This window comes from Balaenoptera physalus (assembly GCF_965194825.1).
Source record: "Balaenoptera physalus genome assembly, chromosome: 17".
Taxonomy (NCBI): domain Eukaryota; kingdom Metazoa; phylum Chordata; class Mammalia; order Artiodactyla; family Balaenopteridae; genus Balaenoptera; species Balaenoptera physalus.
The window spans coordinates 75,735,167-75,758,329 of NC_138895.1; the positions used below are offsets into that span (position 1 = coordinate 75,735,167).

General features: G+C 42.7%; 1 protein-coding gene across 3 annotated transcripts in view; it reads right to left on the reverse strand.

Annotated features, from left to right (window-relative positions):
* ADCY8 (adenylate cyclase 8) overlaps positions 1-23,163 on the reverse strand; it is a 228,962-nt gene that overhangs the window by 86,494 nt on the left and 119,305 nt on the right. For 2 of the 3 annotated variants that reach the window (XM_082434065.1, XM_082434064.1), the window contains exons 7-8: positions 22,688-22,958; positions 3,131-3,328 (exon numbers count right to left, since the gene is read on the reverse strand). In XM_082434065.1, the coding sequence (XP_082290191.1) occupies positions 3,131-3,328; positions 22,688-22,958 (469 nt within the window). The remainder of the gene's footprint in view (positions 1-3,130; positions 3,329-22,687; positions 22,959-23,163) is intronic. The other variant, XM_082434066.1, reaches the window with a different exon arrangement.

Consider the following 23,163-nt stretch of genomic DNA (forward strand, 5'->3'; position numbering starts at 1 on the left):
AGATATGCTAATTTTTATAAACTAATGTAACCAGGAAGTGTCTGGATGACATTTCAAAAGAGTTTTTTGTGTTCTCCAATTCACGAATAAAGGTGGAGTGGAGAACAGTTTCCCCTGTTCATATATCTGTATATTGTTCAAACAGAATTTCTTTTCTGTTTGAAAAGAAATTTTCAAAAATTTCTTCCCTACAGAATTTCCAAGGTAAAATCATTCTTTCCATTTCCATTTTTCCTTTCAGAAAACATAATTTTATGGTCCAAACTTGCTCCCAAGAAGCAGGGTAGGGCAGTGGGAAGAGAAAAGACTGGAGTCACAAATACTGTAAATATTTCAACACATCTAAGATGCACAATTTTTACCCCACCTTTTAACATCTCTGAAATCAGAAAGTATCTTAACTATCAAAGGAGTCTTGAAACATGAGTACTTCCAGGGAGGTTTGTGATTGCTTCTGCTGGTCACCAGGGGGCAATATGAATACAGAACCATTTTAAATTCTCTGCCTGACTTTTTTTTTTTTTTTTTTTTAGATCACATTCAGTGTGTGAACTCAGGAATTTCATTTTGGATTCAACTTCTTGGAGAGTTCTTTTTTTTTTTTTTTTTTAAATCTAACCAGTACCCAGATAGAGGCATGTGAATTTCCTCACTGACTGTCTGCTGGGTGGGTTTTTTTTCTGTTCATTTTTACCTTGAGGGTGTAAGCACAGCTCATTGGGTGGTTTTTCTTAGCACTGCATAGAAAAATCAAGCACCTCACAGTTGGTGGTACCTTAGAGTCAATGAAATAGGCATCCAGATTCTGAGACCTATGACCTCTCCTTAACCTCTAGGAGGCTCAGTTTTCTCTTCTGGAAGCAAGATAGTACTGTTTCCCTGAGGATGCAGTAGACCAATATACAGAAACACCAGGCACAGAGTAGATTCACACTGATGCTGTTTTCTAACTCTGGAGTCCTGTGGATTTGAAGACCCTGTTATTTTGGTAAAGTTTTTAGGACTCTTTCTTACTTGATCTCTCTCCCAAACCCCTGTCCTGTGCCTCCCACCTCATCCAAAGTTCAAAGAGAAGAGGATGAAGCTAGCATAGGATTGCCTTCTTCGGACAAGGGCCTGGGAGAGCAAGTCCCCAGGGCTCCTCGGAGGGGCGGTGTCGTGAACAGACAAGGGCACTGGCTTTGGGGTCACAGTGGGCTCAGATAGCAGCCCTTCTACTGACAGTTCGAGTTTGGGTAGGCTACTTAATCATTTCTCCATGTCTCCATTTCAGCAAGTATAAAATGAGGCTCCTAATAACATCTACTTCATACTGTCATTGTTAGTCAATTTGTGCAAACAGCTTAGAATAGTGCCTGGTATTTGGTAAATACCCACTGACTATGACTTTTGATATATCCTCTGCTCAGCAGTAACGCAGCCCCTGGAGAGGGTCTCAGAGCAGGGGTCACGAGGGCCGTCTCTGTGACACGAGGGGAGTGAACATTAGCTGATGTGCCCACTTGCCTTCACTCCCGTAACCTACACGGCGCAGAGCACACGCTAGGTGATGCAAAGCTGGACTGCCAGTGGCTACATCCCTGCATGTCCATCCAGGATGCCGCCCTCTGCTTCTCCTAGAAGCTGGTCACAGAAATCAACCTCAGATACACTGTGCCTCCCCTAGATCCATCCCCCTTCCAACACCAGGTGCCTGCAGGTGCGGGCCAGACACTACTGAATAAAACACATTAGAAATTATCTCTAGTCTGCAAGGGTCAGGTCATTAGTGAAGCAAGTACCTCTTTAGCAAGAATGAATAAAAAGGGTTTTGTATAGCTCTGGACACAGGTATTTACACAGGCTAATTGAGAAGATTCTTTGCAAGACCACCCTGCTCTTCCTAGCTCCTTCCATGTAGCAAGCAGGAAAGAAAATGCATTTATTTTGGACGGTAAGCCCTTAGTTATATTACTAACAAGAAAAGTCCACCTGCTATTTGAGGGGGACTGTTTAACAGGCAAAATGTTTCTTTTCCTTTTGTTTTGTTAGTACATAGACATGATACATTTCAAACTGTCAATCACAGGTGAAGATAGTACTTTGGAGTTTGCAACCTTCAGGGAGTTTATCAAAGAGATTCGCTGGGAATAATGCATGTGCACGGAAGTGTGAATTCTCCAAGCCTAGGAAAGGAGAATCTCCCAGGCAGCTGAGCAGACTCACAAAAAATTGTTCACTGGAGCTTTGCACAGTATAGAATCAAACTCCTGAAATTTGCTTGCAAATTCCCTGCTGTTCTTGCCGGAAGCTCCTGCAGATGCCAGGCACCTCCTGTGCTCAGTCAAAGAAGGTCTGTCAGCCTCCATCAGTGCAAAAGAGCAGCCCAGTTAAGCAGGGACAGCACCACCTCCCCACTACACTCTGCAGTTTGGAGCTGGGCTGGGAGAAGGGGCATGGAAAAAAGTCAGCAGCAGTATGGTAATGCCGGCTACTTTTGAACAGTTGATCTGATCAAGGCATTGCCTGGAGCCTTTCGTTATAACCTAAGAGGGAGGTACGTCCATCATCCTCATTGTACAGAGAGGACTTCGTGCTCACAGAATCCTTCACTTACTGACGGTCACCTAGCAAGGAAGTGGCAGAGGTGGAGTTCGAACCCAACTCTGAATCCACAACCCACCTACTATGCCTTACATCAGGGGGTCTGAGCAGTGGACGACTGGGAAAATGGGAGAACAGGTGTCTCCAATCTAAGAAAGACAGTGTTTATCATTAATGCTTGCATTAGGTTATCAGGTGCCCTCATATATTATGTTACAAGGGTGGCAGATTCACCTACAATCAAAGGCAAGTGGGTGCTAATGACATTTGGGTTAATAATCTCAAAGTGGAAGCAACTCCTTTGTTCTTTCCGTCATCTTTTCCTTCAAAAGCAAAGCTGAGGCTCTCTTTATCTAACCAGCATCTCCTTTCACGGCCTTCAGTCTACTCATGATTTTCAAAGAGAAAAAGAAAAGACAGTACCAAACCAACCAAACAAACAACAAACACACCAACCAAAACCACAGCCCCTGGGCTCTCTCTAGTCCCGTGAACATTTACGACAATTTATTCCAGAAAAAGAGCCACTGTGGAGACCCAGGTCTACCTTGTGCTCCAGGCTGGAGTCTTTAAACATCAGTGAGAATGGCTTGATATGCTCTCTTCTCAATTTATCGCCACTCCGCAAGTCGATGGTATGTTCTATTCTCTTGTTAATTTCCTCAGGCCCCGACTGGACATGCAAAGCTTGTGCGAGATGGTTTGGAAGTAGATTTATTGAATTTCTTGTTAGGGCAGCCAGAGTCTAGGGGGAAAGCACATGCAAACACAATAAACCTGCTAGTCCCCTTTGGATTAAAAAGAAATGCAATGTGTTCAGATTAGGTTGCATTGCAAACAGTAATAGCATTCCATGCAGTTGTATTCAGTGAAACCTACAGAAGCTGATAAGTTAGCATTTGGTTCAGAGAAACACAACCTGGCAAAAATAGCACATCAAGAGGGATATTTCTCTTTCCTCTGTGTAGGTGCACTGAATTCCCTTGGTTCAGGTTATTTGGAGAGTTGTCGGCTTGGAAGTGTTAATCAAGACCCTTTCTCTAACCAGGCACATCCCTGGCATGAGAGAAAGAAAACCAATACAAATAGCAGAAAGGAAAACAGATCTGAAAAGTCCGTGGAAATGATCCTCTCCAACCAAGTAGATTCCACATTTTCATGTGGTCTTTTCTTTAATTGTGGTGGAGAGACTTGGGGACCAATGGCTTGCATTTTTTTTTTTAGCATTCCTCATGAACAGCCAAATGAGCCAGGATCTGCTCCTTAAACTTGATAAAGATTGTTAGATTTTTACACTAGACGAACGTTTTTGCCCCACAGACCATTATATATCTATATCATCACATAGATATATGTGTTTAATTTCCTTTAGGCAAAAAAAATGCAAGCAGTTTCAGCCTCTCACCATTTCACAGGTTAAACAGCAGGAGGTGGGGAAAGGCACAACCACCGTGGTTGGTCATTGGGTGTGGCCACATGGATGCAAAAACAGCTCTGGCTTATGAAGACACACCAGATTTGGCAGGGAGGACTCTGTGTCCTGGCAATTTAGCTGCAGGTGCCAAGATCAACTGGTTGGATCTAGCCAAATGCAATGCTCACTCACAGCTCCAGTTTAAGACAACTTCTTTGACCAAAAACATGGGAGTTGGAGCTGGAGAGATAAAAGAACAAGGATGCTTATCTCCTCCCTCAAAAGATTTCCTTGGGGAAGAGGTACAGGATGCTGAACATCTGTAAAGGGGAAGAGAAAACTCTGCTTCTGTACAGACTCACTGCATCTTCATTTCTCTGCCAGCCTCTCACCTTGGCCAATGTTAGACCATAGGCTAGACTGAGATAAGATGGTGTAGTCATCAAATGGCAGCCTGTGAGAGCTGACAGAACATCTTGGAGGTCCTTCTGCCTGAACCCTTCATGTACCTGTGAGCCTCAGAGAATCACGATCACGAGCCATCAGCTTATCTGCAGCCAGGTCAGATCCTCTGACCCCAGAGCCAGAGCCAGGGTCGGGGGCTTTGATCTCATGGAGCCTTCTAGCCCATTCCATAAGTATTCCTCCTATGGTACTGTTGGACTCTTCCTTTTAAGCTTCATGGAGATATTCAACGTAACCTAAATTCAAAGTCTCTAAAGAATTCTTGAGCAGGGCTTCATCACTGGTAGAATTTACGGAAACCTTCTTCTGCAGCCCCAGGATAAAGGATGGAGTTGCATGTGCCAACACGCAAAAGTAAAGTATATGCTCTTAGGGCACTGAAGTTAATTTCAGCTCTGAGTATGAAGGAGGCTACCACAGAGAAAAAGATAGATGTTAGGGGGAGGTATGGCAGGATGAGAGGTGAGGAGGAGAGCTGGAGCAGAGAGAGGGAAGCAGGGACCAATGTCCCAGCAAACAGAACAGCAGGGTCCATGTAGGGCCAGAGGGCTTGAGCCCTGGGATTAAATGATGTTAGAACAGCATCTCAGAAGGTGAAAGAGACTGGAGCCTACCCTCTGTGGATCTCCTATTGGTTTCTTGGGCAGAAATTCTCTCCACATAGTTTGGAAAATGACAAAATTTAGTCTTCTACCTTGGAGAGGAGGTGGAAAAGACACTCAAGCTGCCCTCGTTTGGACATACATTCTGGCTTAGAGATGCGAAAATGCTCCCCTGGCAAATGACTGGTGCTGGGATCTGACAGGAAAGGAGAGGAAATCAGCTCACTATCCACATAGATCCACAGTTAGGCATTTCTCTCTCTCTTTGTAATTTTTATTTTCCTACAGTTTTCCTTCTTTGAACTGTATTGAGCCTTCCACTCTACCAGTCCCTCATGCCTTCAATGGCTCTTACACCTCTGGATTTCACAGAGAAGGGGAGTTTCAAAAATATTTTTGGACTGATTTATATAAATTATAGCAGTAGCAGCAGTGATTGCCGCAGCTACAACCCTCTACAGGACCACCATTTCATAAAAGAAAGGGCATGTTTTTTTTACAACAAGAATGACATAAGCTCAAAACAAAGGATTGTTCTTTACACTGAATGCATTTAACTTAATGAATGTCCCCATTTTTCTCGTATTGATGGGGACTGGTGAAAATGTTATCAGGGATTGACTGCGGTCTGTAGGGATACCTTTGGAAAACCAGGAATAGATGTTGCTTCCTGAGTGCCCGTGCCATTGACCACTCTTGTAAGGCAGAGACCAGTAAAACTTCCTACTTTCAGAGCTCCCCTGCCCCTTATTGACGGTCTGTGTGGCTGCTTCAAGTGAGAGATAAACTTGGAAGCACCTCTCTTTCTTTCCTCATTGCCACCAGGTTACAATTAAGAGCTGGGAAGGAGTCCTTGCATCAAAATGTCAATGATGCTGAGATGGAGAATGCTTTTCTTGCCCAGGCAATTATTTTTACTCCTTGCAATTATATCCCTAGTATTTTAATGCAGGTAGTCTATGCTCAGCCATTCCTTTTCTGATCATTTGTTTTGTCAATTACATACGACAATTATACCTGCTGTTTGACAAGCAATCTCTCTCAACCTACCTCACACCTTCAGGACATATACGCTCAAGGGAAGACCAGCATCAACTCAGTAAGTCAAGCAGGTTGGAATTAGGAAGAGAAACCATCTGCTTTCATTTACCCCCAGTGCACCACTGAAAAGTATGAATGGCTTTGGGGGATACTATAGTTTGAGATTTTCTGTGATACTCCTTCTCCACTAGTAATGGCCACTAAGATGATTTCACCATGTGTTGGCCTCCAGTAAGATAATGTGGCCAACGCTAAAGATTCATAAACTGATATCTCCACAGTGATTCACTTGTAAGCAGTATTGGGGAAATGTGTAACACATCTTATCTGCCTGCTTAGAGTCTATGATGGAACAGGCTATTTTCAATAGAATATGGTTTTCTCCCTTTAAGACTTACAGGACTAGTGTGAGGGAGATCAGAATCATGTTAAAAAATAGCATAAGCTTTCAAATATGATTCCAGTCTTAAATTGACCTCCCAAAGTGTTGAGATTGTTCTTTCACATAAACAGCTTAAGCAATTGGCAAGAGAATAGGGGGAAATAATGGATGAAATGGAAGGAAATGGGAAATGACTGAGAATAACTGAATATCAATGATTATAAATGTAATTATAATTCAATTCAATTACACATTGAAACATGTATTCAAATATGTATCATATATGATTTATGAACAATTTAAATACAATACTTAATATACAATACTAAATGTGTATATTCATTTCTTTACTTTAGCTGGCATTTTCAGACATTTAGGAGGTCAGATTAGAGCAGCAATGTTGGGAAAAATCAAAGTTTGCAGCTGAGGGGGCCTCTCATGTCTGAGTCTCTTCACAAAAAGACACTGCAGCCTGGTGATTTATCCTAACTGAGATCCATGGCCCCCCCTCAGGCATTTCAATTACTTCCTAACTCACAGGTGCTTAACACAGATCAAAGCCCAAATGAAAACCAGAGTCCCTTCTGAACCCAAGTTTCTGATCATAAGGTCTTGCCTGCGAGTCTGGGGGTTCTGGTGAAAATTATCATCCACGTATCCTTTTGTAAACTGCATTTGAATGGGGTGGGGGAGATCATAAATCCTCTAAAGCTCATCATTTGGTTTATGACCAGAAGACTTTCCTTTGGGAATCTTTTTTTTTTTTAAATTTATGTACACACTAACAACCTACTTTTTTTTTTTTTTTTTAACAGGTCCTATTGCTTCATGGATAGCAATACCCTTTGTATTCCTTAATCAGCTTGGGTCAGCAAATAAATTATTCCTAGTAAGATTTCAGGCTGAAAGTGTACTCTCTAGGAACATCCAGTTTTGTTGAGTCAAAAACACTTTAGCTCTTTTGGATCACATATTCCAATATTAAAACACCCTCTAAAGCATCCCTGTAGACAATGTAAATCAGCTTACATAGTTTCTGTGCTGGAATCTGGGGAAATCATCATGCTCTTTCATCACTAGATCCTCTTAATTAACTCCTTCCCAAAAATTTTGTTCCAAGGAACACAAGAAGGAAGGGATGTCTCTTTACAAAATGGTTCTGTGGACCCATCGATTTAGGAAATGTGGATCCACTGTTTGTTTACTGCCATCCATTGTCACTACTCTCTGAGAGCGAAGGGATTTTGTCTCTTTTTGTTTGGAGTGCTTATGCCAGTGCCTGGCACTAAGTAAGCGCTCAGTACCCATTTGTTGAATGAAAAAGTTCTTATATCCTCCTATTGGAGTCTCACGGTACACGTTACTGAAATAAAAGCACTGATAAGTTCTACATAAGTAAGACTTTTAAACTCTGCATCTTCCAAACTTTTATAACCATAAAACAGTTTTTGCTCGAATCTCCTCTACACATTCCATGGAATACCATTTGGGAAACAGTACTCTAAATTTCTTCCCTGATTTTGTTCGCAACTCTCACCCAGTGGATCTATTTCTGATCTCTGAATAAGATCTATTTACCCCCCTCCAGAGTTTTCTTCCATGGGTTAATGCCTTCAATTTTCCCAATCACTTCACAGGTGACATGGTTTCCACATATGGCACAATCCTTTCCAGTTTGTCCATACCCTGAGTATACTACTGTACCGAATCGGACCCAATGCAAACGACATCTGACCTTGTGTTGGAGCCAAGGCACCTACCACAGTATGACCTATTAAACAGTTAGTCTATTACATTGTATGCATTTGAACGTGTGGCAGCTAGGCTGCATGTCCTACTGCTTCTTTACAAACCAATTCAGACATCTCTTTCTCCAGGAAGCCTATTCTGAGTCTGCACGTAACCTTAGCACAGCAGTTACTGTGATGTGTTGTAATTGCCTTCTGGTGTATTTGTCTGTTCCTCTAGGCTCTGATCTCCTGGAGGGTCAGGCACTGTGTTTTACCCATAACTAAATCTCCAGCATCTGGCAAATTTGGTAGGTTTTTAACAAGTACTTTTGGAATGAATGAATGAATGAATGCATGAATGAAAGGTTGAATGGCTATGTAAGACTCTTCCTCGGGCATTGTTTTCCATCTCTTGCTACCAAAAGTCCTGTTACGTTTTTCCTGTTCTCCCCAAAATGGACTTCAAATTTGTAAAGACTCTGCTTACCAAACTGTATGTATTAAATAAGAGTAGTTTGTTTTCCTATTATTCAATCAAATGCCTAGTTTTTGACCAGCAGGGGATAAAAGGCATTACCACAACTGCTAAAGAGAATTCCAGCCAAGAGCGAGAGCCTGGAAAGGCAGCCTTATGATGTGTGTCAATATGAGGTTTTACTCAGGTTTTCGGAATCCAGAGAATGCCTCCCTACTACTACCTCTTGGTGCTGGCTGCTAGGGTACCAGAGGTCACAGATGGGAAAGCACTAACTTACAGACTTTTCTGGGACCAGTGCCTGCGTTAACATCAGCTTGAGTGTTTCCCATGAACCAGCATAAAGCATAAGGTTGAAGTCATCAGTGAAAGGGTCTCATCTTTTAGCTCCACTGGGAGATGGACATGGCAGTTTTGAGATTTAGCTATAGGTAGTTGTGACTGAGATCCTGCATTGTAGGCCGGCTTGTTGCTGCTTGGGAAAGACCCAGAGAAGATGCCCAGTCCAACAGGCTCAGAGCCTCATAGCGGCTTCTATCTTTCAGGCCGAGATGGCTTATCCTCTCCCAGGACTCTGCCTGCTTCCAATCTCAGGCTGGAGCTGCACTCAGAAGCAGGTAGGGCCGTCGGCTTCCTCAACTCACTCCTGGAGGATCCTTCCATTGTCTCTATGGCAGCATCTCCCCGTGCCTCCTTTGGAGGCCTCTGTGACTCCATTTCAAACATGTTGCCTGCAGGGTTTGGGTTGTGGAGAAGGCAGGGATTTTATCTTTCAGTCCCTAACCCACTTCCTGTGTCCTACAACTATAGGCCAACTTGAGAAAAAATCTCCAGGAACAAAAGCTAAGCCTGAATAAGGGCCCCCAAGTGCACACATTAGAGCTGTATTTTCTCTACTGTTTATTAAACCCCCAACCAACCCCAAGAAGAGAAGGCTCCTCCTTTTTTTAAAAAATTATTTTTGTGTTCTTTTTATGAAATCTCACCTGGGAAAGCTTTGAGGTGATCTAGTCCACAATGACTGGCATTCAGGGCCTCAGAAAGGATGCTTGTTGTGTTTGAAAGTGGCACAATTATTTTTTTCCTTCAAATCTAGGGATGGGGGAGCAGAGATTTCCCTGGATGTGCATGTAATGTTTTTCTGGTAAAACGTTTTAAGTGGTCTTTGGGCAAACACCGAGTTGGGGGTGGGCCCCGGGAAAATATCCACACGGGGCTTCCCAGAACCCATCACACACAATGTTTCCTTCTTATAAAAATGGAGGTGCTAGTGAATTAGACCATTCTTCATAAGCAAGAGGTGTTAGCCAAGATTGTCACAACTTTTCCTGTCTGTACTGAGAGAAAACGAGATATCACATTCAAATTATATGCCTGATGGTTTTTTTAGCTAGGGATACTACTTACATTCTCTTTTCTTTTTTAGATATTTATGCCATCATAATCTATCTTCCAAACAAAGCAAAAGAATATTTTTTGAGATCTCACTGTGGGAGGAGGTCTTGGGAATACAACTACAGGAGGAGGTGTAAGTAATTTTCATAATAAGCTCATAGCTTCTGCTCTAGGAAATGAAATAACAAGGGTCAGAATGTCCACTCTGTTTGCTGAAATAATAGTCCAGACATTTCCAGCCAGCCTGCTGCAGGATTCCAGCACCCCTCTGTAGCCTGGTTCCCAATGCTCACCTGTGAGCAAACAATATGTCTGGGGCCCAGGCTATTTGGACAATCACTGCTTCCCACTTTGGGGCAGAACTGGAAGTTTGCAAATATTGTCTGGGTGCTGCATTGGGTAGGGAATAAAGGATGTGTAAACTCCTTTGATTGGCCTTTGTCACTTTGTGGTCCGAAATTTCAAACTGTTTATGATTAAGAGAACAAAACAATGACAGGGGAGGTATCCCGAGTTCTGGCAGATCCCACAATAAGCATTTACTAGTTTGCCATTGATCTGAATCCCACAACTTTACTCTTGACCTTTTGACTAATATTGATAAGGTGGATCATGAAAGCAGTTTATTTATTTGGGGGTTTAGGTCCCAGATATGCTTGGCTCCTTTCCCAGTGTACTTTCCCTGACATGAAATGCCTGGCTCTTTGCTTCAGTTCATCCTACTAGTGGCGACTGGCTTTGGACACAGACACACTGGTTCGGTTCTCTTTGGATGAGGGGTGGGCAAATGGTCAGCTGTGGCTGAACTTCCGGGCTAACCACAATTCCAGGTGACTGGGCCGAGCTCTCAAAATAAGGGGACTCAGAGCCCACAGAGGGAATTTCTAGCATTCCAGATTTTGTCCCCAAGGTCTGGTCCAAGGACCTCAGAGCCAGGTTAGCCCAGGACAAGTGGCGTCTGACACTGATTCTGTGCTGCCAGAAGCTTGTCTGGCTCTGTTTGACCAGTCATCTATTAGCTAATTTAGGATCCCTTAACTCTGATTTTATCCTTTGAATTCCTCAGAAAGATGCTCATCTCAGTTTGGGAATGTGATTGTACTTTAGTCATTACACGCTAGAGCCATTTTTAATCAAAAATCGTTGCTAAACTGCTGCAGAACTGGCTGAAACAGAAGTTGGCACATCCATTTAGATGTGGCCACTTTGAAGTTGCATGGTTTGAGGCAAGTTGCCAAAATTGAATTTTTAGCTTTTAAAATATCACATCCATAGTAATGTGTGGAACAGATGTGCAAACGCCAGCACTGATCTCATCTCAGGGTTGGGGGGGAGTGGGTGAGAGGGACGGGGTGGGCCTAGGCAGGGGGGCAGGGTTGAGAGGCTGACACATCAATGACTTGTTTACAGGGCCACGGGACAGGTGAGAATCAAAGTACTCACAGCACTGAAATGACTGGGCCAAAATGTCACAGGCTGTGTCTGGAGCGGTGGCTACTAACCCACTTGACCAAGTGACCCCCTGAGCTGGCAATGGACTGGCTTGGCAATCAGATCATTTCAGCTCAGGAAATAAATAAATGAACATATATCAGGACCTAAGTTACTCAGTTCCCTTGCGAACATCAAAGATGTAGATTTTTCAAAGGAAATCCAAAAAAGAGGGGATATATGTATATGTATAACTGATTCATTTTGCTATACAGTAGAAACTAACACAACATTGTAAAGCAACTATACTCCAATAAAAATTAATTTATAAAAAGATGTAGATTTTTCAGAAATGTCAATGCCATGGGGAAAATGAGTGTGTGTGTGGGTGTGGGTGTGTGTGCACGCGCATGTGTGTGCATGTTTATATGTGTGCCTTTGTTTACTTAACAGAAATTTGGAGAAAACTGAAATATAAGAGTTACCTGACTTTTATCTTTTTTTAGGTTCTGAAGTAGCTCTTTTCGTTTAGGACTATGACATAAATATTACATCAATAGTTGCTGATAAATTGCTCATATTTGGTGCTTTAAGGCTATAGGTCTTATTATACAATTTACTAATTAAAAGTTTAGTGATTGATGCTTTCCTGGATTTGGCTTCCATGGAGCTCACGTTACTGACCTTCAAGAATGCAGCCTCGGGCTTCCCTGGTGGCGCAGTGGTTGAGAATATGCCTGCCAATGCAGGGGACACGGGTTCGAGCCCTGGTCTGGGAAGATCCCACATGCCGCGGAGCGACTAGGCCCGTGAGCCACAATTACTGAGCCTGCGCGTCTGGAGCCTGTGCTCCGCAACAAGAGAGGCCACGATAGTGAGAGGCCCGCGCACCGCGATGAAGAGTGGCCCCCACTTGCCACAACTGGAGAAGGCCCTCGCACAGAAACGAAGACCCACCCAACACAGCCATAAATAAGTAAATAAATACTTTAAAAAAAAGAATGCAGCCTCTCTTAACCTTTCCCCAGGGATGGTGAGACTGGCTGGGACTTGGGACCCTTTGCTGCACTGCTGCAATGCTTGCACCTGGACAAACCTCTCCTCCAGCAACAAAATACAAAGAAACTATATGGGACTAAAAATAACTGCGTGCATGCGCAGTTGAGGCAAGTTCTGGACAAAAGATACAAAAAGACCAAAAAAAAGCCCATGCCACTTCTGAAGAGCAGGGAGCAAAAATGGGGGGTCGGGAGCAAAAGCGGGATACTGCACATGCCCCCTGCACACAACACCACCTAAGGAGTGGGCAAACCACCTAAGCTACCCCCCCGCCTTGACCCCTGGGCACACTCCTACCCTCACCCCATATAAGGAAACAGCTCACGGCCCCCACTCCCCGCCAGCCCGCGGGAGTGAGCAAGCAAGGGAAGCTGTTCTTTGTTCTCGCTCCCCCACTGCTGCAGCAGGGGCCCCAGTAAAGCCTTGCCTGAATTTCTTGTCTGGCCTCTGATCAATTTCTATTGATTAAGGAGGCCAAGAATCCTGGTGGGTAACAGTGGTAGGACAAAACTGGGAAATGAAGAAACTGCTCAGTGGCTTCTACTTCCTCTTATCCTAACTTTTCCACCACACACTTTTCTATTGGATTCATCTAATTAGTGTAGCTCTTCTTGGCTATCATTATTCCTAAATATTTGTTTCTGAGTTTATCACTTAAGAACAGTCCTGTGTCTAAGTACTCTGAAGACATGGACTCCTGAGTGGGTGCTACCACGTACGACGTATACAGAGCCCTTATCATCTCAAGGTGTGAAGAGATCCTTTAAGGGACTAAAGGTCATATAAAAGCCATAAAGTGGGAAAGACACAATGGAATCTAGTGGTTCATAACCTGGAATTCACAGTAGTAGTTTGGAGATCCTTGAGATGTGAGGGTCTTTCAAGTTCCATCAATACCCAAGGAATTAAGACTGTAACTCCTTTTAGACCCTAGGCGAAGCAAAAATAAGTTCATACACCAAGAGCCAAGATGAGGCTGGTCATGCCAACAAAAATATCACGTGTCTCTGCTCTGGGCTGGAACTGAATCACCTTACAGTGGTACCATTCGTTTCCTTGTGCAGAGCAGCAGCAATGGCACCTGACACACGTGCCAACTAATATTAAAAAAGGGGAATACAAATGCAATTTTCTTTGGAAAGAAAAACCTTAATACAGATGAATTGCACCGGGTCAGAAAAATGAAAAGTCTTCTTGGTGGAGAAAAGATGGGAAAATCCTGACACAGCTCAATGAAGAACTTTTACAATGACACCCCTCAGCCCACTCATAGCAAAACTGGCATTAAGTTTAATAAAACTTAAATCCCGGGCTTCCCTGGTGGCGCAGTGGTTGAGAATCTGCCTGCCAATGCAGGGGACACGGGTTCGAGCCCTGGTCTGGGAAGATCCCACATGCCATGGAGCAACTGGGCCCGTGAGCCACAATTACTGAGCCTGCGCGTCTGGAGCCTGTGCTCCGCAACAAGAGAGGCCGCGATGGTGAGAGGCCCGCGCACCGCGATGAAGAGTGGCCCCCGCTTGCCGCAACTAGAGAAAGCCCTCGCACAGAAACGAAGACCCAACACAGCCAAACATAAATAAATAAATAAATAAATAAATAAAAGAACGTGAATTTCTAAAAAAAAAAAAAAACTTAAATCCCAGTTCTATTTTTTCAAAGAGAGGAAATAAGTCAGAAAATAGTCCAGATTTTTGCTCTTCTCTTCCTGCCTATCTCCACACATTTAGAATATTATACACTTATCTTCACATACTTAAAATACTGTTGCATTCATTGATTCCAGTTCCTCAGATGTTTACGGCTCCCCAAACAACTAGTCAATCCCTGGTGAAAGAAGAGTCCAACTAGTTTAGCAAAGTTTCAGCCAGTTGTTGGCCGTGGGGTAACCACAGGCTGTGTCTTGTGCCAACTTAAATGCTCGTTTCCAGAGCTGCAATTCCACGCGAACCACAAAGTTCTCTCTACCTTTATCTTTTCCACCTTAGTCTACCTCTGGAACTTCAGAGAAAGGGGGGATGATGCGTCAAAGTTAATGGATCAAATTGCCTACTTAATCCACTCAACGCTCTCTGGAAGGCTTCAAATCCATCTGCCTTTCTGAAGAGAGTGAAAAACCAGGTCCCTCTAATGACTCTTCCTGGCTGAACTCAGCTGCTGTCTTCAGAGTCAGGGCTAAAAGCAGCCTGGGGAGTTCTGTTGTCTGTAAAAGCCACGTTACCGGAAGAGTGCAGATGGACTTCAGGGAAATGTCCTGAGTCCTTCATGGTCTTTACCCCCAAAGCCTACAGATGTCCCACCCAATGAACATCAGAGCTTTGTCTGATGTTAGAATGGTTCAAAAGAAATTACCCATGGACAAAAATTTGCCTGTGATTTCCTGTATATCAAGACTGAACACGGACAATTAGATACTCAGCAGCTTATCACTGAAGCAGCAAACTCTGAAAACACAGCTTCCTCTTCAAGACCAATAGCCAGCATTTCAGGCATTTTTAGGGGTAGAAATTTCAGGTCCGAGTTCTCTGAGGGGAAAGAGAAGCATGTGGTTTGGTCTTGAGCAGAAACCCAGGCTGAGATGGTGGCCTTAATGTTTCCCTCCTCCTGGGGTCGTGTTCCCTCATCGTTGACCTCACTCCTGCTTGTCTGTAGATCTCAGCTTAACAGTCATTTCCTTGGGAAGGTCTTCCCTGATTACCTGGGATCCATATTCGGTCCTGCTAGAAAGACCGCGATGTCCACGGAGCCTGGTGCCCTGTTATTAATACCACCGGACTGTGAACTCCTTGACAGCTTGGACCTCCTTCTGCGTCTTCCCATCAGCCTCAGCACCCAGCACAATGCTTGGCAAATTGTGGTTCATTAAGTAGTTGAATAATCAGTGGCTGAATGAATGAGGGAACAAACGAACATCTTGGGGGGACTGACTTGCCCAAGTCAAATGATAAAAGTAAAATAAGTTTGAATTAAGAGGGTTGTCTTCTGGGCTTTTATATGCAAAAAGGAAGGGGTCAGCCCCTTAGTTTGTATCCCACCTTTAGGGACAGAAACAGGAGGAAAGAAATCAAACCCTAATGATCAATATTTCTCAACAGGAGAACATAATGATCATGTTGAAAACAGGACTCTGAAAGACAGCAAAATGTGATGATGTTTATTTTATAATGATGTTTGGTTTGGTGCAAAATGCAGTTATCCAGAATGCTGAGAGAAAGGGCAAATTTCATCCCCTAGGAAGGTGAGATTTTTACCTTAATAATTTTTTTTGCTTTAACTCTTGCTTCTGATTTGGTATTAATATTTTAAGACAGTTCATTAGGATGACAGTTATGCTAAATTGTTATACTAGGAAAATTGTAAACTGGATATCCCCATTACTTTCCAGGGAATTATTTGGGTCTCTGGGCTTTGGGTGGCAGGATTCCGAAGTGTAGGTAACTCACCAGGGTAGCCACAGACTCCCAGCATGTGTCTGAGGCTGAGAAACTGAATGGGCAATGTTGGGGCTGAAAGGAAGTGATGGAATCATCCAGTCCAGTTCTGCCATTGTACAGATAGGAACACTGAGGTTTGAAGGGAAGACGTGGTTCCCTAAGGCCTTGCAATAGTAAGTGGAGAAATCAGGGCCATAACTCAGTTCTCTTGGGTTTCCATTGTGGCCCTTCCCACTATCATATGGGCAAATTTTGGGTCCTGCAGAGATTTGCCCCAAGATCATGAGACTCACAGCTTACAGGACTAACTGCTTTACTCTGAGGAAACGGCTCTCAGCATCAGGTCAACACGGTTTTGATCAGCAAGGCAATCAGATGAGAATTTTTTCTTCCAGTGGATACAGAAAACAGGATCTAAGAAAAGTCCCAGCTGGGACTGACAAAAACATAGTAACATAAATATGTTCTTACATCCTGCTTTCCACCATGGCCAGCCCCACTCCCTACACATTTCCTTTTCTTCTGGTGTCAACATTCTCCAGTCTTAAGTGTGACTAAATCAAATGATTGTTTTATTCCTAGGTAGACATGGGCGACTGCCCTGCTTAGCCCTTTCCATGCAAACAATGATCACATCAGGACACTCAGGGTATGAGATGTTCGGGGTATGCTAACGCCACCTGGAGGAGAAGCTGGTCCTTTCCTGGAGCTTTCACAGAAAATTTCTAAATATCCCTGTTGAGAGAGTGACCTAGCTTCAGAGGGTGAATACACACATGCACACACACGCACACAACCTTTTAATACCAACTGACCGGGAAACAAGGTAGTAGGTAGAAACCCGGCATATATCTTCAGGACCAAAAGGGGAGGCAATGCAGCCTGATGGAGAGTATGTGGTTTTTTGGAGTCAGACATAACTGGGTTCTAATTCCAGTTCTGTTGTTCATTCACTGTATATCCTTCAGGGAATTAACTGATCTCTCAAATCACAATTTTGTCACTTGTAAAACAGGCATGTCACACTTACCCAGTAAGGTTGATGTGAGAATGAAATGCAAAGAATATGAGCAATGCTCCCAACATGGTACCTGGCCCCAAGCTCTCTACTTCTATTAGCGTTAATGATGCTGTGGATATTTATCTATATTCCTGGCAATGAAACATATTTGCTTTCTGTCTTGTTGTGCAGAACACAGGCATACCTTGTTTTATCACGCTTCACTTTATTGCGCTTTGCAGATACTGTGAGCTTTACAAATTGAAGGTTTGTGGCAACCCTGCATCAAGCAAGTCTATTGGTGCCATTTTTAAAAGCAGTATTTGCTTACTTGGTATGTCTGTGTCAGATTTTGGTAATTCTCACAATATTTCAAACTTTTTCATGATAGTTATATTTGTTATGTGATCTGTGATCAGTGATCAGTGATGTTACTATTATGACTTGCTGAAAGCTCAGATGATGGTTAGCATTTTTTAGCAATGAAGTGTTTTTTAATTACAGTTGCGTACATTGTTTTCTTAGATATAATGCTGTTGCACACTTAATAGACTACAGTGTAGTGTTAATATAACTTATATGCACTGGGAAACCAAAAAATCGGTGTGACTTGCTTTATTGTGATATTTGCTTTATGGTGGTGGTCTGCACCAGACCTGCAATATCTCTGAGGTTTGCCTGTACAGAAATTTCTTTTGTGTTTTCAACCTTCACGGTGCACATATGAACTTCATGATAACAATAATGACCAAAGTCAGTCTACTCTGCAGAAACAACTAATATAGAAAACGGAAGTACCAAATGTGTACTTTCCCCCGGGTGATTCTTTTAAAAGGTCTGGAGGAGTAATAGAAAAATGCCTGGGTTCTGATGCCGTGATCAATGTGAAAGGGATGGATGGGACAATGGTGATGATTTCTCAGTATATGAGGGACAGCACTCAGGCTCTAAAAGGGGGTTTGCTTCTAAAAGAGTGGCTCCACCTCTCTTGGCATTATCACTTGTCATAAAAATCAAGTTAAAATGATTCATATCCTTACACAATAGCCTTTATAGCGACATAAAAGCTTCACCCTTTGGTATCCTCTTGTAAATCATAAGTAAAGATGCTGTTTGTCTAAGGAGTCCATTCTTGGTCCCTACAATCCATTCTCCACAGGCAGCTAAAGTGATCTTTTAAACATCTAAATCCGATCATGTCACTGGCCAGCTTAAAATATTTCTATCACTTCCCTTAGAATAAAATCCAAAGTCAACTAGGTTTTCAAGATCAATGTCTGTCTCCTTTAACTTCATCTTGTATTCCTTCTTTCCCTACTCACTATGCTCTAGCCACTTGGGCCTTTTTGCTCTAACATACCAAATTTTTCCCACCCCAGGGCCTTTGCACTAGCCGTTTCCTCTATCTATAATGCTCTTTTCCTGATTATTCAAATGCAGGGTCCTTTCGGCACTCAAGTCACATTTTCAGAGGTCTCTTGATGACCCTATCTGCAGTAATTCTATCTGCCCACTAGTCATATATTCATCTATATTTCCTTCTCAGAACTTTCGTGTTTTGGTTAATTGTCTGCATTCTCCACTCCCTTAAAATGTAACTCGTGGAGGACAGGGACCAAGTCTGTCCTCTCATTACTCAATCCTCAGCATCTAGAATACTAACACCTGTTAAATAATTGAACGAACCAGGGCTCAAGCCTACAAATAGATTTTAGATGCAGCATGCAACCAGAAGGGGAAAATACAATCTTTCATCTGAGGACCCTTTTCTTAAGTCTTCATTTTCATCTCAAATTTTATCTTTATTTTGAGAGATTCAATGACCATTTTGATGACTCATTCCAACAACTTAGCCTTGGACATCCTCCCCCATGTCAAAAATGTTCACTTTTGGTGTACTTCAACTACCTACTTCTCCTTTTGTAACCTTACATTTCAATAGTCCACCTGTGATCATAAGCCTCTTGCCTTCTAGTTTTCTTAATTTCATCCCACTCAGAGGCTCAGAGCATAGGAAGGCTCACGGGTATCAGAGCCAGGATTCAGGGATCCAGGATACCAAACCAGTGGGCAGAACACTGGCCCATGTCAGGAGTCAGGGATGCAAAACCTAAGTGCTCAGGGTGTCCAAGAGTGGGTTGAACCAACAATTTTAGCTTAACTGGACACAGATTATAAGGGCTGGGAAGATGCACAACATCAAAAACAAGAGATTATCTTCGGGCATAGACAGGGACTGGAACGAGACTCACATAGGGGCCAGAAATAATGCTAAGTGACTTCTCTTGCTCCTGCAAACCACGGACGGACTCCTGAAATGGGCAGCAGAGAGGGGACTGGGATAGAGTTGGGGTTCCTGGAAATCCAGAGCTCTCGCTTATCAGCTGGGACAGTTTGGCTTCTGACTTCACCACTGCGTCAAATCTGTCTCTTGCCAATGATGTTTTCCCATCCACTTCCCACCGGCAGTTTCCAGTCTGCATCTTACTGCGCCTCTTGGCTACATTTGGCAGTGTTGATCATCCTGCTCTTCTCAAAATGCTCTGCTCTGTGGGCTCCCGTGATACCACACGGCCTAATCCTCTTCTGGTCCCTTTGCTGCCTATCTGACTCTGTCGTGGGATCCTGACTCTCTTTCACCCCCATCTGGTGTTCCTGTAGGTCTGTCTTGTACCTTCTTAGTGTTTTATTTTACATATTCCTTGCAGTTATCTCTTTCATTCTCATGGCTTCATCTAGCACTCCAATGCTGCCAGACTCACATCCCTTGCATAGTTTTCTCCTGCCTGAGCTTCAGAAGTGTGTGTTCAATAGCCTTTTGGATATCTCTCCCTGGACCTCTCCTAGGCATTTCAAGTTTAACACGTCCTGAAGTAAATTCTTAGTGTTTCTCACCCAATCTCCTTCCATTCCACTATTTTTTTATTTCAGTGGGCAGTTCTACCATCTAACCAGTCACATCCAAGCAAAAAACCTGGAAGTCAAACTTGACTGGGTCTTCTCCTGTACCACCCACATCTATCATTTAATTAATTCATTCAGCAAACTGCAAGCAAGTCCTGTTACTTACCAGGTATTGTTCTAATTATGGACTAAATAGTGATAAGGGAAACAGATACAATTCCTGTCTTCATGAAGCATATACACTACCGGCTGACTTTAAAGTGTTTCTTTCCTCTGTCCCTCCTTCTCTTTTATTACTAGCAGTAGTTGGCATGTACCAGATGCTCAATTAATCTTTATTGAATGAATGAATACATGAGAATGCAACTATCCGAACATCTGCTGTCTATATAGCACAGATTATGGCATGACATACCAATGTCATTAAAAATATTTCAAAGCATACTTTGTGAATCAATAGAAACTAAAACATCTGGCCAATTTAGCTAGCAAATCCCCAATGAAGCATTAGTATGTTTTATCTGTGTTATGCAAACACTCAGATGGTCTGGGCTTTCTGTGGTATTGACTGGGTGTCTTGGCAGAGCACAGGCTCAGCCAGACCAGTTTTGATCTCTTCCAGGCACGCATTATGTCTCTGAATTGCACATATGGCTCACTGACTTCCAGAGCTAAGCATAAGTGCAATTCTGATGCTTGTGACCATTTTAATTGACTCAATCATTTCCAAAATGTTGTTAGTGCCACTTGGTTATTTATGAATATCAGCGTACATTCATTGGCTCTTAAGTCTGAAGACATCAAAAAAAATTGCGATTATTCATGTTGAAGATGGCAAATACAGGCAAAACTCAGGCATCGTAAGAAATATATGGTATGGTTAAACACCAAGAATAATAATCTTTGACTAATAATGACATCTTTCATAAAAACTATTTGATGACATCAGTAAATATCTTTAGGAAATCAGCAGATAAATATTTCCAGTATTCCTATATAATTCTACCAGATCAATCAATCATGAATTAAAACCAAGCATCTCTACCTCTCTTCTGGGTTCTCAATTCCTAGTAGCAAGGATAGGTACACACTGAGATTAGAACAATTAGGAATTATCCCCATTTCCACAATCAGCTTAAACGGACAGAGTTTTTCAAAAGGAAAGACCAAAAAGAAAAAGAAAAACAAAAAACCAAGAGAGAAAACTTTATGCAGAATTATTGAAGTGTTCAGGGTGAGGCATGCATCTTTTTAAAATAAGCAGCATTCAGGCTCAAGCTAACAATAGGCAGAGGAAACAGAGGGTACTTTCAGCTGGGCATGCACCAACTCCAGGAAGTATTTAAGACTGTAATATTCTGTAATAGCCAATTGTACCATGCATACCAATTCAGGGATGGAAAGAGGTAGGTGTTGAAATCAGTGATGACTTGTGTAGGCATAATAATTTTGGGGGAAAGTAAACCTCACAAAAGAATATTAAAGACCTAAAGGCAGACTCTTGTAAAGCATGCAGGCTGGGTTCAAGGGTTGAACCTGCATGTTTGTCCAGTGAATGGGGTCCATGCACTGATCCTTTGCTCCTTCACATAGAGCTGGAAGGAAACCGAGGTTAACCTGGCCTCAGAGCGCCCCATCAATCTTTCAAATGCTGAATAAAGAGGCAAGACTTTCAGCATTTTAACCTTTTCCATTTTAAATGTCTTTAAGCAGACAGATTTTTCTTAATGACAAGTTAATGAGAAATGTTCAGGTCTGTGGATTAGAACAATGAACACATATATGTCTTCATAAAGCTCCAGACACTATCAATTTGGTCTATTTATTTCATAGTACTCTCAGCTTTTCCTTGGCTCGGGAGAATGTCAGAGCTGTTTACAAGTCTTATATAGTGGCTTTTTTGGGTTAGTTTCTTTAAAAAAGTACAATGAAGTTACACAACTTACATGAGTTCAACTATATGTGCCTGGCCTAAGGGAAGGGAAGGGAAAACCTGTTAGAGCAGGTGATTTTGCCCATGCTCTGAACAAGCATTCTGGAGAGGGGAGCATCTCTGAATCCACTTTGGTTCTCCCTTGATCAACTTCAGTTCTCTGGTGCCTCTCAGTGTCAGAGCAGCTCATTGGGTTTAGTGTGATTCTGGTATTTGAAGATATACTTTTAAAAATAATTTGATGATTGATAACTTACACCTGATGTACTGACTTTGTTGCTTTATCCCTCATGGAAGATGCAAATTCACACTACATAAGCATAGCATTATGTGGGTGGCTTTGAAATTGCTTACTACTCTTGAATGCCCTCATCCTTACCTCGCTTGCAGCTTTTATATTTCCAAATGAACAATGCCCTCCTGATTTTAAATTTCAGAGGGCACCTCGGTACTCCTAGCCGGCCAACTGCCTAAAAAAATTGCATTCGCATAGACTTGACCTTCCCCCTTTGTTGTTAGTTTAATAACATGAGGTTTATCTTTTCCAACATGAGTAATTAATTTTGGTAAAATTATAATTCAGCTTCACATGACATTTATTTTTAGCTAGGTCAAAAAAAAAAAAAAAAGGAGAGAGTGGTGGGAACCTTCTGGTATTTCTGGCATTTCCTGAAATGGCATACATAGGTTAATTCTGTCCTGAGGTGATACATGTGATCAATTATGATTAAGGCACTCAGCAGAGAAAGGGTTAAAGAAGAACTGGTCTTCTCTGAGGCAACTGGGTTGGAGGTGCGCATGCATTCACAGCAAACCAGAAGAAGGAAGCCAGGACTTACGTTCTGTTTCCCCACTATGTTATCAAAGGGCAGTTCGGGGCTCCAGGATCCTTCTGTGAATGTCGCCCCACTGTTGCTCCTGTCTGAGGAGCTCACAGACTCCTTGACGATGTCTTCAGGCAAAGACAGCAGACTCTCCTCAGGCTGCTTAATTAAATAGGTCTCTATGTTATGCTTCCTCAAGAATTCGTTCCTCTCTTTACCATGACCCTCTTCCACATTATAGTCACCATTGAGGCAGTCCAGCGTGGCTTTGGAAATGTGAATCCTCCTGTGTGGACAAAGCATAGGTTGTTATACACCTGACGTGGCTTGCAAAGGCCATCTCTGTTTTCGGTCCTGTGCAAACCCAGCATCAGGGCTGTGCATGGGTGCTGTGAGGACGCGTCCTCAAGGACAGTATCTATTCCCCTGAAAAAGGAGAAAGAATAAAAGAAAACAAAAGTATAAGCATAAATCAATGAGCAGGTATCTAT